General features: G+C 45.0%; 1 protein-coding gene across 1 annotated transcript in view; it reads left to right on the plus strand.

Annotated features, from left to right (window-relative positions):
• LOC144608493 (hemicentin-1-like) overlaps window positions 1-12,031 on the plus strand; it is a 259,005-nt gene that overhangs the window by 119,308 nt on the left and 127,666 nt on the right. Inside the window, 7 exon segments of the mRNA XM_078426331.1 lie at window positions 638-734; window positions 2,734-2,832; window positions 3,560-3,736; window positions 6,084-6,235; window positions 7,583-7,706; window positions 8,425-8,600; window positions 10,120-10,216. Coding sequence (XP_078282457.1) covers window positions 638-734; window positions 2,734-2,832; window positions 3,560-3,736; window positions 6,084-6,235; window positions 7,583-7,706; window positions 8,425-8,600; window positions 10,120-10,216 — 922 coding nt within the window.

A 12,031-nucleotide genomic window follows, 5' to 3' on the forward strand; every position in this document is an offset into this window, starting at 1 on the left:
TTCTGTTTAGTAATTTATTTGTAATAAAACTGATCATTTAAAATTGAAGAGTATAAAAGTTAAAATTATAAACATTTGAAAATCTAGTTTTTAATGTTTTCTAGGTGCTGGAAATTTGACAAAGGGAAAGAGAGTTTTGCTTAGTTTAGTGTAGCTTAGAGATACAGCACGGAAACAGGCCCTCTGGCCCACCGAGTCCGTGCTGACCAGTGATCCCTGCACGCTAACACTATCCTACACACACTAGGGACGATTTACAATTTTACCAAGCCAACTAACCTACAAACCTGTACATCTTTGGACTGTGGGAGGAAACCGGAGCTCCCAGAGAAAACCCACGCAGGTCATGGGGAGAATGTACAACCTCCAGACAGACAGCACCCGTGATCAGGATCAAACCCGGGTCTCCGGCCCCTGAAACTTTGCTTCAGTAGAGAAAAATAAAGACTTATTCCTGATAGATGAAAATGAAGGAAGATATAAAGCAAAAGAGTGAGTCTGACAAATAGTGGAGAAGGAAGAGACTGACAGATAGTGGGAGAGTTTGACAGAAACTCGAAGCCAAAGTTGGCTTTGGTTAAGTGATTCACCCTCGGACTTTGTTCTTTCTAAACCAGTCTTCTATTTCGGTTCACAGATTGACAGGGTGACTCAAAAAGATGGCGGCATTTATTCTTGTGTAGCCACCAATGAGGCAGGGGAATCTGAGCAAGACGTCCATCTAATCGTATTTGGTAAGTTTTGGAAAAAAAATGACATTTCCCCACAATATGAAAGACCCATACAGTGAGCAAGTATTCCATCGGTTTATCCCTTTCAAGGATAATAAAAAGCATTTTCTTTCTTGACCCACAATTTCAATGAACCAGTGAGATGAAGAGTCAGGAAGTCATGATATGGCTTTATAGGAGTTTGGTTGTTATGTTTGTGTGCCATTGTATGTTCGTTCTTAGTACCTGAACTGATGTACAACACTTTGGTCAACGTGGGTTGTTTTTAAATGTGCTGTACAAATAAAATTGACTTGACTTGACTTGGTTAGGTAGCTTTTGGAGTATTGTATGCTGTTCTGGTTGCACTTTTACAGGAAGGATGTGGTGGCTTTGGAAAGGTTGCAGAACAGGTTCACCAGAACGATACATGGATTAGGGGACGCAGCATCTCAGGAGAGAAGGAATGGGTCGAGACCCTTCTTCAGACTGACCCGAAACGTCACCCATTCCTTCTCTCCCGAGATGCTGCCTGACCTGCTGAGTTACTCCAGCATTTTGTGAATAAATACCTTCGATTTGAACCAGCATCTGCAGTTATTTTCTTACACATGGATTAGGGGATATCAGCTACGGAGGGGTTGGGCAGACTTGGAATGCTTTCTCTGGAGGTCATGGGGAGACCTGACAGCAGTGTAGACCAGGTTTACGATGGGCCAAAGGGACTGTTCCTGTGCTGAACTGTTTGATGTTTTAAGTGGAGACAGGGAGATCCCAGACCTCACAGGGCAAGTGCAAGTTATGGGAAAGGTAGAGTTCTCTATTCTTCATCCTAATCTCGCCCTGTTAATAGTCATAGTTGTACAGCATGGAAACAGGCACTTTAGACCGCCTTGTCCATGTTGACCAAGTTGGCAAAAAGGGCTAGTCCCATTTACCTGCATTTGGCCCAATGCTCTCCAAACCCTCCCGATCCATATAGCTGTCCAATTGACTTTAAAAATTCCTAATTGGATCCACTTCTATAGCTTCCTCTGGCAGCTCCTCCCACATAGAGATAGATGACCCTTTGAGTTAGAAAGTTACCTCTGAGGTCCCTCTGAAATCTCTCCTCTCTCAGCTTGCTCTCTAATTTTAGAAAAATCTACCCTGTGAGAATGCTGTGAGCATTCATCTTATCCATGCCCATCTTGAACTCATGCACCTCAATAATGTCACCCCACAGCGTCCTAAGTTGTAAAGAAAAAAGTCCCAGCCACTCCCTATAACGCAAGGCCAGGTAACATCCTGGTGAATCGCTTCTGTCTTTTAGTCAAGTCTTTTATTCAAGTCTTTTAGGACCGAGATGAGAACGTTTTTTTCACACAGAGAGTGGTGAATCTGTGGAATTCTCTGCCACAGAAGGTAGTTGAGGCCAGTTCATTGGCTATATTTAAGAGGGAGTTAGATGTAGCCCTTGTGGCTAAAGGGATCAGGGGGTATGGAGAGAAGGCAGGTACAGGATACTGAGTTGGATGATCAGCCATGATCATATTGAATGGCGGTGCAGGCTCGAAGGGCCGAATGGCCTACTCCTGCACCTATGTTTCTATGTTTCTATGTTTCTGCACCCTTCCCCACCTAAACTCTCACTCTGTCACATTGCAATGTATTGGACCAGGATTCAGAGGGGAAATTAAGAAAGGAACTGTTTGAGGTTGTGGACAATCACAGAAGAAGGGTCTCGACCCAGAAACGCCACCTATTCCTTTTCTACATGAGATGCTGTCTGACCCGCTGAGTTACTCCAGCTTTTTGTGTCTTATCTTCGGTTTAAACCAGCAACTGCAGTTCCTTCCTACACAGAAAATTGTCAAATAGACCCAATCCATCATAATGCTCCAGATATAACTGGGTTCAATGTGCTTCATGATATATAAAGCTACTCTGTGTACATTTGTCCAGCTATTACATCTCAGAACATGTTTATAAAGTAATTTTACGTTGAAAGATTATTTTGTACTGTTTGGTTTTTGTATTTCAGACCTTCCTGTTATCGATGCGTCTGTTGATACAAATAAAAGCGTCATTGTGAATCGCTCAGTGTCATTTAACTGCACTGCCACAGGAACCCCAGCTCCTGGTGAGTCTGAAGTCAAACCTCGTTGTTTGAGTCTCATTATTCCTTTATGCCTTGGGGCTATGACAGAGAAATGGCTTTGTAGTTTCAACAGAACTTCAAAACAATTAGAAATGTAGTTGGATATCCAGAATTATGGGCGGCTCGGTGGCGCAGTGGTAAAGCTGCTGCCTTACAGCGCCAGAGACCCAGGTTTGATCCTGACGAGTACGGAGTTTGTACATTCTCTCCGTGACCTGTGTGAGTTTTCTCCAGGATCTCTGCTGTCCTCCCACACTCCTACATCGTACAGGTTTGTAGGTTCATTGGCTTGGTATAATTATAAATTGTCCCTAGTGTGTATAGGATAGTGCAAATGTGTGGGGATCGCTGGTCGGCGCGGACTCGGTGGGCCGAAGGACCTGTTTCCACACTGTATCTCTGAACTAAACTAAACAAAAAAATGTAGAAATGTGTTACCTGCACATATATTATTTAAGCCTCTCCAAAAATGTTTTTCCTACCCTGTTGGTATCATTGCCAGTTCTTAAATGGCACCATTGTAGTTGTCATGCATTTGCCTCCCGTCTATCTCTGCCATTTCACACTTTTTTTTTGATGGCCTGGGTTTGAAAGTATTCAAGTTCAAAGCTCATTACCCGTAATGTATCGCTAGACTTGTGGGGCTTCGATACAGTTATCTCGCTTACTATCTCTGATGCTAACTGATCGTTGTTCCTTCATTATTTAGTGTTGACTTGGCTCAAGGGGAACCAGTTGATCACAAGTACGGTGGGTGTCAGTGTGCTGGAGGATGGAGGTATTCTACAGATACACAGTGTCCAGGTGTCCGATAGAGGCCTCTATCGCTGTGTGGCATCCAGCATGGGTGGCAGCACAGAACTGCGATATACTTTACAGGTTTATGGTGAGCTGGATTCTATATCTCTTAATGTGAAGCAGTCTGACTTAATACATATCATTAAAACACAAATCAGTGGAGGAACTCAATGGATCAGGCAGCATCTGTGGAGAGAATGGATGGACAATGTTTTTGGGTCTTCATCAGTCTGAAGAAGGGTCTCGACAACAAAATGTTGCCTGTCCACTTCCTCCACAGATGTTGAGTTCCTCCAGCACTTTGTGTTTTGCTCAAGGTTCCAGCATCTGCAGTCTCGTGTGTCTCATTATAACATATAATTCCTCATTCAATTAACTTAGCAGCAATGTTATGGGAAAAGTACTGAGCTGCGGCCAACTTTTCCTCGGTGTAGTAAAGAAAGCCAGAGCAAGATTACCTTGCACTGTTTTAGCATCCGGCACGTATTCGAAATTCGGCGTATCTCCAATTACTCTTCCCAATTTCTACGCATGCACTATAGATAGCATTACAGTTTGGTATAGCAATTGCTTTGCTCTAGACAACAAGAAATTGAAGAAAGTCATGGACACAGCATAGTCGTTCACGTAAAGCAGCCCCCCCCCCCCCCCCCTGGGCCCCCATCAACTCCAATCTACACTTTACACTGCCTCAGAAAAGCAGCCAACATAATAGAAACATAGAAACATAGAAAATAGGTGCAGGAGTAGGCCATTCGGCCCTTCGAGCCTGCACCGCCATTCAATATGATCATGGCTGATCATTCAGCTCAGTAGCCTGTACCTGCCGTCTCTCCATACCCCCTGATCCCTTTAGCAAAAAGGGCCACATCTAACTCCCTCTTAAATATAGCCAATGAACTGGCCTCAACTACCTTCTGTGGCAGAGAATTCCACAGACTCACCACTCTCTGTGTGATGAAATGTTTTCTCATCTCGGTCCTAAAAGACTTCCCCCTTATCCTTAAGCTGTGACCCCTGGTTCTGGACTCCCCCAACATCGGGAACAATCTTCCCGCATCTAGCCTCTCCAACCCCTTAAGAATTTTATATGTTTCTATAAGATCCCCCCTCAGTCTTCTAAATTCCAGCGAGTACAAGCCCAGTCTATCTAGTCTTTCCTCATATGTAAGTCCCGCCATCCCAGGGATCAATCTGGTGAACCTTCTCTGTACTCCCTCTAAGGCAAGAACGTCTTTCCTCAGGTTAGGAGACCAAAACTGCACACAATACTCCAGGTGCGGTCTCACCAAGGCCCTGTACAACTGCAGCAGAACCTCAAAGACTTTTTTCACCATTGTATCCCCTCTCCTGTCAGACAGAAATCACGGACCACCAGACTCAGGAACAGCTTCTTCCCCTCCGTTATCAGACTCTTGAACCTCTCATTTGTTGAAGGTGTATCCCAAATCTTCCAACCTACCTCATTGCAGCCCTTGCACTTTATTTTATCTGCACTCTCTGTAGCTGTGACACTACATTCTGTACTCTGTTTATTTTCTCTTTTTGTACTACCTGTTGTACTCATATATGGTATATAATCTGCCTGGGTAGCACGCAAAACAACATTTATCACCGTGCCTTGGTGCAGGTGACGAAAATAAACCGATACCAAGGCACCGCTATCTGCGAAATATTGGCTGGATATCTGGGAGAGGGTCACTGATGGCTCTGGTTGACCCATAATCTGGAGATATCAAACCAGAGAAGCAGAACAAAGAATTTTAATTAGAAAACAGCACTTTGGCTCTTACACTCCCATACAAATGACACACACCAAATCGCAATTGTATCAGTTTCCTCTTGATCTTTCCAGCAGCACGTTGTGTTTGATATGCAGACTAGTTTTGCTCAGTCCCTGCATTAGTACTAGTATCAAGGCCATGGAGTCATACAGCATGGAAACAGACTCTTCCGCCAAACTCTGCCTTGCCGACCAAGATGCTCCATTTATGCCACTCCCATTTATCTGTGTTTGGCCCATATCCTCCGAAACTTTTCAAATCCATGTACCTGTCCAAATGTCTTTTAAGTATTGTTCTTGTACCTGCCTCGACTACGTGCTCTGGTAGCTCATTACATATAGCCACCACCCTATGTGTGAAAAAGGTTGCCCCACAGGTTCCTATTAAATCTTCCCCCTCCCATGTTAAACCCAACCTCTCTATTTCATGGTTCTACTACCCTGTGAAAAAGGTTCTGTGCATTCACCCTGTCTATTCCCCTCATGATTTTGAACATGTTCTTGCACGGCTAATCAGCCTTGTTTCCTCACTAGAGTGTGTGCCCTTCAGTGTCTCCCAATGTCATACTGAAGATACTAACGGTACCTGTTCCTTCATCAAAGGGTTGCATGTGTTCCTAGTAAAATGTCGGTTCTCGCTTTCCATTTGCAGTCCCACCGGTGGTCTCAGCAGTTTTGGACAAGGTCTCGGTCCTTCAGAACAAACACGTGGACCTCCAATGTGAGGCTGCAGGGATCCCTGAGCCTACAGTGACGTGGTTGAAAGATGAAACTCTTGTCAATAAGATGAGTGAAAGGCTGAAGGTCGGTGGAGTTTGTTTTCCTAGATCTGAATTGATGGTGATTGTTGGGCACACAAATGTACCCAAAAGTAGATATCTCAAACAGGTTACAAGCTACCAGTGCCAGCATTGAACATTAAACCTCAGAACCCTCCTTGTCTCTCCTGAAGTAGATTTAGATTTTTTAGATTTAGAGATACAGCGCAGAAACAGGCCCTTCGGCCCATCAGGTCCGCGCCGCCCAGCGATCCCCGCACACTAACATCATCCTACACACACTAGGGACAATTTTTTACATTTGCCCAGCCAATTAACCTACATACTTGTACGTCTTTGGAGTGTGGGAGGAAACCGAAGATCTCGGAGAAAACCCACGCAGGTCACGGGGAGAACGTACAAACTCCGTACAGACGGCTCCCGTAGTCAGGATCGAACCTGAGTCTCCGGCGCTGCATTCGCTGTAAGGCAGCAACTCTACTGCTGCGCCACCGCGCCACCCTGTAAGTAGCTGGTTGCCAGTCTAGAGTGTTTAGTTTAGTTTAGAGATACTGCATGGAAACAGGCCCTTCAGCCCACCGAGTCCATGTTGGCCATTGATCACCCATTCAGACCAGTTCTATTTACTCCTACTTTTGCATCCACTCCCTACACACTCAAGGCAATTTTCAGGGGCCATTCAACCTACAAACCCGCTTGCTTTTGGGATATGGGAGGAAACCAGAGCACTCGGAGGAAACCCACGCGGTCGCAGGGAGAACATACAACTCCACCGAGACAGTACCCGAGGTCAGGATCGAACCTGGTTCTCTGGCGCTGTGAGGTTGCAGCTCGAGCAGCTGCACCACTGTGTCGCCCTTTAATTGTCATATATACTGACAACAGAACAATGAAACTCTTACTCTGTAAACGTAATAACACATCGATAAATATATAATAATCAAAAATACAATAAATTAATAACCGTGTTGTATTATGAGTATAAGGGTGAATCTGTAGAATTCTTTGCCACAGAGGGCTCTGGAGGCCAAGTCAGTGGAAATTTCTAAGGCAAAGATAGATATATTTTTGATTAGTACAGGTGTCAGAGGTTATGGGGGAAAGGCAGGAGAATGGGGTTAGGAGGGAGAGATAGATCAGCCATGATTGGATGGCAGAATAGACTTGATGGGTCGAATGGCCTAATTTGAATGGCCAAATGTTCTATCACTTATGACCTTATTTGGCTTTTTGGGGGGGGTTTGTTTGTATTTATACTTACCTCTTTTTTTTCCCTTCTGCAACTACCTTCTTTTCAGGTGATGTGGTTGCATTCTCTTTGTGCCTTGATTGTTTTTGCCGCAAGAACTGAGAATGTTTTCTCCTTGTGTAGTTTTTCTCGAACGGCCAGATTCTGTCCTTGGCCAGCGCCCATCGCTTCGATTCAGGAACGTACACTTGCATTGCTGCAAACTCTGCTGGAGAGGACCAGGCGGAGATCCATCTGCAAGTTTATCGTAAGTGTGCCTTGAATTGAGGCTGAGATTGGGTGCTGAGAGCCCCTCCTCTCCCCTCTTCACTTGGTAGAGGCTCTGCACTCTCCTCTTCGTTGGCAGTGAACTCAGTAAATCACCACAGAGTTAGCTACTGACACGGAGTCACCCCATCCTGAGACATCCTTTGTCCTTTTCATAAGGCATTAGATATTAACAGTGTTTGGTGTGTGCAGATTCCACTTGTTGCAAAGGGTGCAACTTTCAGCCAGATACTCTTGAACAAAGACCAAAGGTCTAGAGGAGACGCAAGGAACTGCAGATGCTGGAAACCTTGAACTAAACACAGTGCAGGAGGAAATCAAAAGATCACAAAGCAGAGAACAGTACAGCATTGGAGCAGGCCTTTTGATTCCACAAAGTCGCTGTCGAACATCATGCAAAGACCAACTCTAACCCTCCTGCAGGCGATCAAGATCCCTGCATCCCGTGCCTGTCCAAAGGCACTTGGATGTGGGTCAGGCAGCATCTGTGGAGGGAATGGACAGGCAATATTTCGGACTCACTGAGCTCCTGCAGTGCTCTGTATTTCACCCGTGATTCCAGCATCTGCAGTCCCGAGGGTCTCCAGTGAGACACTTTCCTTTGAAAGGTCACAAACGTCACTCAAAGTTCTTTGTACAACAGACTTGCTCGTTGAGGGATCGAGCAAGGTTTAATTTTACCTCTTTTGATCTTGTAGTTCCACCGACCATCCTGGGGGAGGAGCAGAATGTGTCCATCACTGTGAATGGTTCTGTCAGCTTGGAGTGCCAGAGTCGAGCGGTCCCTTCACCCACCCTCACCTGGACAAAGGATGGACAACCTCTGGCCAGGCACGCTGGCCTGGTGTTCAGCCAAGGCGACAGTCTCATCCAGGTTAGAATTGCCACGGAGTCTTTGGTCTTACTATGAAGAGCTTTGCCTTGAAGCTTGAACCATGGCATCTGGGAAAATAATTTGTATTTTTATGTTGCCTTTTCACCTCAGGAAGAGCCAAATTCAAATAATTTGAGAAACATGGCAGCCAATGGATGCACATCAAAATCCTAGAAATAACGCCCAAACTAATGGTCAGTCTGCTGAGACCTTGGTTGGTGAATAAATAGGTGGATGATTTGGTGTACACCCGGACGATCTCCATCCCTCCCCTTTCAAAACAGCACCATAGCATATTACAGGCCAAACCAGCCTGGCTCTATTGATTTGTGGGGTCGTAGAGCCGTACAACATGGAAACAGGTCTTTTCGGCTCAAATCGTCTATGCCAATTTGGCACACTGGGCTAGTCCCATTTGCCTGCATTTGGCCAATATCCCTCTAAAACCTTCCTATCCATATAATCTGTCCAAATGGCTTTCAAAAGTCATAATTGTATCCACTTCTATAGCTTCTTCTGGCAGCTCATTTTCAGATACGGATTCTGAGTGAAAAAGTTATGCCTGAGGTCCCTCTTAAATGGACAAGGTGGGCCGAAGGGCCTGTTACTGCGCTGTACGACTCCATGACTTTGACTCTATTCCCCCCTCAATCCTCCCTTTATAGACAATTGACAATAGGTGCAGGAGGAGGCCATTCGGCCCTTCGAGCCAGCACCGCCATTCAATGTGATCATGGCTGATCATTCACAATCAGTACTCCGTTCCTGCCCTCTCCCCATACCCCCTGACTCTGCTATTATCAGCTTTTGTTGTTCCCTTCCATGGTACTCCAAGGTCACTTACTCCTTAACACTGCTTCATTGCATCTCCAGGTGTTTGAACCTTCAGACAGAATGAATGCTGCGGCTGAATCAATTACCTGCCCCAGTTATAATCTTTCAAAGATCCCCAGTAAAATTCTCTGTTCTTATTCCCTGTATTATCTAGGTTGTTGAACTCCTGATCATCATATCTCCCACCTCGCTGCACCCCCCTATCCGTCCTGTGATGAGAGTGCGATCGTTAAGATACCTTCACAGCGTGCAGAATATAGTTCTGGATATTGCTTTATGCTGTGAATTTAATCTAAGAGCTTTGCTGAAGGATCATTGACCTGATGTATTCACTGTTACCGCCCAACTTGTTGTGTGTTTCTATTTTTTTTTGGACTTGTTTCAGATTTCCAGTATGTGTAATCGTTTCCTTTTTATGGCACTTTAGATCAGCCCTGTGTCATTCTCTCAATACTTATTTGCTGCTCCCATCAACGAGCTTGTGTACTTTAATAATGATGTGAAGTTCCACCATTAGCTTGAACACTGCGATCTAACCCATTTTATTAAATGCCTGAGAATCATCGCCCTTGCAGTTTCCTGTACGGTCTTAGGTCTCAGATTATTAGCAAGTCTCAGCACCGTTTACAAGTCAAAAGTACCTCAGCCCGAGAGGAACACTGGTCTATTTGTGTTGGTCACTTAGATCAAGAGTGCTCGAGTCCAAGATGCTGGGCGCTACACCTGCAAGGCTTCAAACGATGCTGGGAAGACAGAGAAGAGCCATTACCTGAACGTGTGGGGTAAGCAGAAAGTGTGTTGTACATCTGGCGGCACGGTGGCGCAGCGGTAGAGTTGCTGCCTTACAGAGCTTGCAGCGCCTGAGACCCGGGTTCCATCCCGACTACGGGTGCTGTCAGTACGGAGTTTATACATTCACCCCGTAACCTGCTTGGGTTTTCTCTGAGATTTTTGGTTTCCTCCCACACTCCAAAGACGTACAGATATATAGGTTAATTGGCTTGGTAAATGTAAAGATTTTCCCTAATGTGTGTAGGATAGTGTTAATGTACGTGGATCGCTGGTCGGCGCGGAAACCGGTGGGCCGAAAGGCCTGTTTCCGTGCTGTATCTCAAGTCAAGAGTCAAGAGTGTTTTACTGTCATATGTTCCAGATAGAACAATGAGATTCTTACTTGCTGCAGCACAACAGAATATGTAAACATAGTACACTGCAAACAATATAATAATAGAGAGACAAAAAAGTTCAGTGTGTGTACATACACAAACAGGCGCTCCTCAGCTTACGATGGGGTTCCGTTCCGAGAATCCCATCGCAAAATGAGAATATTGTAAGTCGAAATGCATTTAATACACGTGATCACGTGGCCGGAAGTGAGCGGCGGCTCGCCACGGGTCGCTGCCGTTTGCACCATCGCAAAGTCGAAATATCGCTAGTCGAAGCATCATAAGCCGTGGAGCACCTGTACGCCCAATACACACACACATACGCACACACAAAAAACAAACACTAATAGTGCAATAATTAAACTAATGTGGCAGGGGGATGGGAGCAGGAGCAGAGAGACAGAGGGGTGTAAAATGAGGGTAGAAGCAACAGGTAGCAAGGTGAAAAGTAAAAGTGGCAGGCAGACAAATCCAGGGCAAAAATCAAAAAGGGCCACTTTTCAACATAATTGTATAAGGGGTAAGAGAGTTGTAAAAACAAGCCTGAAGGCTTTGTGTCTCAATGCAAGGAGTATACGTAATAAGGTGGATGAATTAAATGTGGAGATAGTTATTAATGATTATGATATAGTTGGGATTACGGAGACATGGCTCCAGGGTGACCAAGGCTGGGAGCTCAACATCCAGGGATATTCTATATTCAGGCAGGATAGACAGAAAGGAAAAGGAGGTGGGGTAGCGTTACTGGTTAGAGAGGAGATTAAAGCAGTGGAAAGGAAGGACATTAGCTTGGAGGAAGTGGAATCGATATGGGTAGAGCTACGAAACACTAAGGGGCAGAAAACGCTAGTGGGAGTTGTGTACAGGCCACCTAACAGCAGTAGTGAGGTTGGGGATGGCATCAAGCAGGAAATTAGAAATGCGTGCACTAAAGGTGCAGCAGTTATAATGGGTGACTTCAATCTACATATAGATTGGATGAACCAAACTGGCAGGGGTTTGAGAGATGGTTTTCTAAACCAACATGTCGAAGAACCAACGAGAGAACAGGCCATTCTAGACTGGGTATTGAGTAATGAGGAAGGGTTAGTTAGCAGTCTTGTTGTGCGAGGCCCCTTGGGCAAGAGTGATCATAATATGGTAGAGTTCTTCATTAGGATGGAGAGTGACAAAGTCGATACAGAAACAAGTGTTCTGAACTTAAAGAAAGGTAACTTTGAGGGTATGAGGCGTGAATTGTCCAAGATAGACTGGCGATTGATGCTGAAAGGGTTGACGGTGGACATGCAATGGAAGGCATTTAAAGGTCGCATGGATGAACTACAACAAGTGTTCATCCCAGTTTGGCAAAAGAACAAACCAGGAAAGGTAGTGCATCCGTGGCTAACAAGGGAAATCAAGGATAGTATTAAAACAAAAGATGAAGCATAC

Source organism: Rhinoraja longicauda, chromosome 31, assembly GCF_053455715.1.
Source record: "Rhinoraja longicauda isolate Sanriku21f chromosome 31, sRhiLon1.1, whole genome shotgun sequence".
Classification (NCBI taxonomy): Eukaryota; Metazoa; Chordata; class Chondrichthyes; order Rajiformes; family Arhynchobatidae; genus Rhinoraja; species Rhinoraja longicauda.